Consider the following 4,326-nt stretch of genomic DNA (forward strand, 5'->3'; position numbering starts at 1 on the left):
AGCTCGATTGGTCGCCAGCTACAGTATTGCTCCGCTTCAGTAAAATGTTTCAAAGCTGCTCTTAAACCAAGAGGGAGGTAATCGAAATAGGAAAAAAAACAAAAAGGTGGCACGTCGAAATAATTATCATGATCAAACACGAAAACACTCGCTTCAAACATGTGTGTTTTATTCCCCATGAAGAATGCCATTATTTGCCTTAACAATTCCGCAAAGCCCCGCGCGAGGCGCGCAACTGACACATTACCGCGTGCTAACAACGCCAGCGTTTGTGTCTGACGCTTTGAAAAGCCACGGTTTCGCCAGATGTTTTGCTTTTTTCCCCAGAGACATCAAAAGTGTAATTATTTGTGAGGACTCTTGTTGTCCACAGACGTCTCCTCGCAGTGAAAAACAAACACATAAATCTTCGCGACACCCTTAGAGTTGGACGCATTCTCAAAAGCGGTTTCGTTCAGCTCGCTGTTAATGGAGAACACGTACTATATTTCATGCGAATTAAAAACCGAGTACAAACAGCCGACAGAATAAATCCGACGTTTAATTTTTTTCCCCATAAGAGGGCGCCATTGCATTAAAACCGTTTGGTCTTGTCTTTAAAATAGTGGTGTTGATCAGAAACCATAACGAGGGTTGCCGGACAGTTAGAAATTCTCTCTTAGTGTACAGGCTACTGCAATATCTAAGAAATGTGGTAGAGAAGGCATTATTTTGGCATGATCCCAGTTTTGAATGAACATGTGAAAATGAGTTAAATACATTAAATTTACATATAATTTAAATATGAGATTGCATTTATCACTTGAACCTTATTTCTCCACCTTGTTTCAGTATTTCAGTTAATAATATGAAGTGAAATGTCTGGCTTAGTCTGAAAAAAGATTATTATCATTTGAACGGAAACATAGTGGACGGGAACCGAGTTATCCATAACATATTATTCATTGTAAATCTACTTGTAATAGAAGAATTTCTGAGGAGAAGTCGAGAAACGCAATGTGCATAACATTAATTAAAATTAGCCTGCCTGTGATCGGTTCTGTGTGTATCATCGTGTTAAACTGGTTGGTGAAGAGTCTAATTCAGACCTGAATGACGCATATCAGATAGTATCAAATGCGTGGCTTGAATTGGATGAAGTTGTCTATGTGCATTTTCCCCGGTAATATTTTGCGATGTTTCCAAGGATCCACAAAATATCGCCTGTATCTTTCTCGTCCCTATATATTTTTCTCCTTTCAGTTGATCTGATCACATTCAAGACTTCGCACAACTAAGAAGTGAACGGCCGTCACATTATTAATTAGCCTAGTATATATGATAATACGCAGCCGACTTTTGATTATATTGATATGTGAACATTTCCTCACGTGTTAGTTTTGTTTTGTCTGATTTGTGCTTCAGAAGTCAGGTGAGACAAGATCAGGTTTTCATTGCAACTTGAACAATGGATAATCACATTTATTATTTGTTTTTGTTTTTTTATTAAACAAGCATACTTGATTGTATATACTAATAAATAATATTTCAGCGGACATGAATTATACATTCGTCATTTATTTATACAAAGGAAAAGTCTCTTTTAGTCCGTCTCACAATATGCATTAAGACAGAACTGACATAAGCAGATATTCTACAATTACGCCCTGCGGAAACTTCTTGGACCTCGGTCTGTTAAGCAAAATGCACAAATAGCCTACGACTTAATGGGTATAGTGAGGATTCCGGTGTGTCTGCAATAGTAAGTTCCTTCAGTCTGAAATCAACGGTTCCGATCATGATCTATAGGTCAAAATTTTCGTAGGAGGAGGGTTCTTCCTCTGATCGAACTGATACTTTGAAATGACGCCGTAAAAACCCCCCATATCTTTTCTGATTGTCCCATTTGAGTTTTGGTCGAATCCTCCGCATGAAACCTCCGTAACGTTTTTGTAACTCTTCTTGGCCACCTTCCTCTCCGGAGTCACTTCTCTTTGGGCCAAATTTTCTCAAGAAACCTCCGTACCGTTTCTCTTCGTTGATGGCCGTGTCATCGTCGTAGATCGCGGCCTCGTCCTCCGAAGAACGATCTCCGCGCTGGGTGTCCTGCAAAAGCTCCGGGATGTCTCTTTCCCAAAATTTTCTCAGCGAATTCCCGTATTTTTTGGCAAACATGCCTTTCAGGTAAGCATTTTCACGCGAGGGAGAATTTATTTTTTTGTTTTTCTCGATCCTCTTAATGAATCCGCCGTAACGCTTGACCACATTAGCAATGGAAGTTTCCTGCTGGTCTCCAGTCTCAGACGCGCTGGGCGGTTGCTCGTTTCTGTCGTTGAACCCGCCCTGACCGGCGGAAAATAACTCTAAAGCCTTCTCGCATTTATCTAATTCTACTGTGGAGGAAAGGGTCCCTTCGCACTCTAAAGTGCAAGTCTGGAAAAGGAAAAGAAAGAGTTAAGCAATATTAGACGGGGAAATATCAAGCAAGACCTCCAGGTGTGCGCGCATAGCGAATGATTCCTCGGGCGATATTAATTAGCATTGCAATTACAATTAATTTACGAAATGCACTGAAATAATGCATACTTGAGATGCAGCCTTCATTATTACAAGCAATAGCAATTGCGGCGTGTGTTTTTGGAATAACCGAAGATTCTTTTGAAGGAGTAATGGATACAACTCTACCATCCATTAACAAAGAAACTGTATTAGGTATCACTCATGGTTTCCACGTGTTTCCAATGTGCATTCTTGATTGTCAATCAGTTATGTTACGGTGAGGTGTGACGGCTATTTGTCGACAAAACCTAAAAGCATCCGATTCAATAAAACTTCAGGCTTTACTCTCATTTCGCGAGAAACTCGTGTAGCGGCCACCGTATCGGAATGTACCGACCAACGGCGAGCGCTCTCCATGGTTCTGAACCACGTGAATACAATGTGATTATGGATCGTAGCTTTTGTTTCCGCGTGCCAAAACTTTAACCACTACTTTAACTTTTAGTGGGCTTGCCCCTTAAAGAAAGCTGTTAAAAGGACGACGGGCGACCAAAGCTATAATCAGCTGTCATCAACTGCCAATTTAGAACAACTACTGCTCCGATAAAAATAATCTTACCAGGCTGTTGATGGACACTTCCGAATTGGGGATCTGTTGGGCGCAGCTTAAACACTGGGAAGTGCAATCTGCTCGGATTGAAGAGATCATGCACAAGATGAGCGCTAAAACGCACCACTCCATACTTCCCGACTATGTTTCTTCGGTATCTGAAATGCATAAAACAATAATCGTAATAACAACAATAATAATCATGACCATCATCATAAGACTGAAAAATAAAGACAGTCGTGTCAGGAAACATACCGTCTCTGACCATTAATGAAGACCCGCAGCCGCAAAACTGTAACCCCTCTATTAGTTTATAGCTCACCTTTCAGTTTTGTTTCATCCGCATTTATACTGACTGCTTTTATATCTTTTCTCTCCCCTTGAAATGCGCGAAGCTTATGTTAACTCGGTTTTATTTGTATAATTTGTTACTATATATGTTATTATTTTAAATAGCCGCAATACAATGGGTTGCGGCAAGTCCAATGGATGGTTCCATATTGGAACGCACGATGTCATCGATGTGTTCACAATACCTGCCCAGTACGCACTGTCACTTTCTTAATATTTAGCCAATATATTTATATTTCACCGCGGATTACATCTGGAAATATCTAAAACTCGCAAAAGTAGCCTTTGACTAGGGCTCTGAAGAATCTCCACCTGAACTGCTAACGCTAACTTGAATGACTTCTAAAAAACATTCACATGCACGATGGATAAACATAAACAGAAATAAAAGTTTTTTACCTTAATATTATCACAATGTGTGCCTCAGTTGGTTGAATACGTAGTTAGGTTCAGAAATATGTATCAGACTCTTCTTTGTCAAGTGAATTCTCCCAGTGTATTTCAGATAGTAAGTTTGATAGGATCCAACTCTTGCTTTTGATTGTCGCGTGTCCTCTGTCTTTTTATTGACGATTGCTTCATCATGTCACTGAAGTGCATCAGAATACGTTTCCTCTTTTAGCCAATAGGAATGATCGGATGTATGAATAATCTTTCATCTCCCACCCACTTTGTCTACCTCACACCCACTCATGCACACACACACACACACACACACACATCCCCACATTCACACACATACACAAACACACGCACACACATATTTTCTTCTCAACCTTGGAAAGAAAACCCTGATTGGTACACTATTGTGTCGGCAAATATTTACATCCTTTGCAATGTGGTTTGGAAATCTTGGTTTCGTCATTCCACTCTGGAGCAATATTAAC

At 40.1% G+C, this 4,326-nt stretch overlaps 1 protein-coding gene across 1 annotated transcript; it reads right to left on the minus strand.

Annotated features, from left to right (window-relative positions):
- Positions 1 to 1,440: 1,440 nt before the first annotated feature.
- On the minus strand, positions 1,441 to 3,999 carry LOC135234646 (proenkephalin-B-like). Its single transcript, XM_064299462.1, has 3 exons — positions 3,839 to 3,999; positions 3,098 to 3,246; positions 1,441 to 2,412 (listed from the first exon to the last, which is right to left on the minus strand). The coding sequence occupies exons 2-3, from the start codon at positions 3,218 to 3,220 to the stop codon at positions 1,783 to 1,785; spliced, it is 753 nt and encodes a 250-aa protein (XP_064155532.1). The 5' UTR covers positions 3,221 to 3,246; positions 3,839 to 3,999; the 3' UTR covers positions 1,441 to 1,782.
- Between the last annotated feature and the right edge of the window lie 327 nt (positions 4,000 to 4,326).

The sequence above is a fragment of the Anguilla rostrata genome, chromosome 11, assembly GCF_018555375.3.
Source record: "Anguilla rostrata isolate EN2019 chromosome 11, ASM1855537v3, whole genome shotgun sequence".
Taxonomy (NCBI): Eukaryota; Metazoa; Chordata; class Actinopteri; order Anguilliformes; family Anguillidae; genus Anguilla; species Anguilla rostrata.

Excerpts from the sequence above, each read along its gene's own strand:
- LOC135234646 (XM_064299462.1), bottom strand. The coding sequence starts at position 3,220 with ATGGAGTGGTGCGTTTTAGCGCTCATCTTGTGCATGATCTCTTCAATC. Across the intron at positions 2,413-3,097 it reads AAGTGTCCATCAACAGCCTG|ACTTGCACTTTAGAGTGCGA; the intron begins GTAAGATTATTT and ends TTCCTTTTCCAG.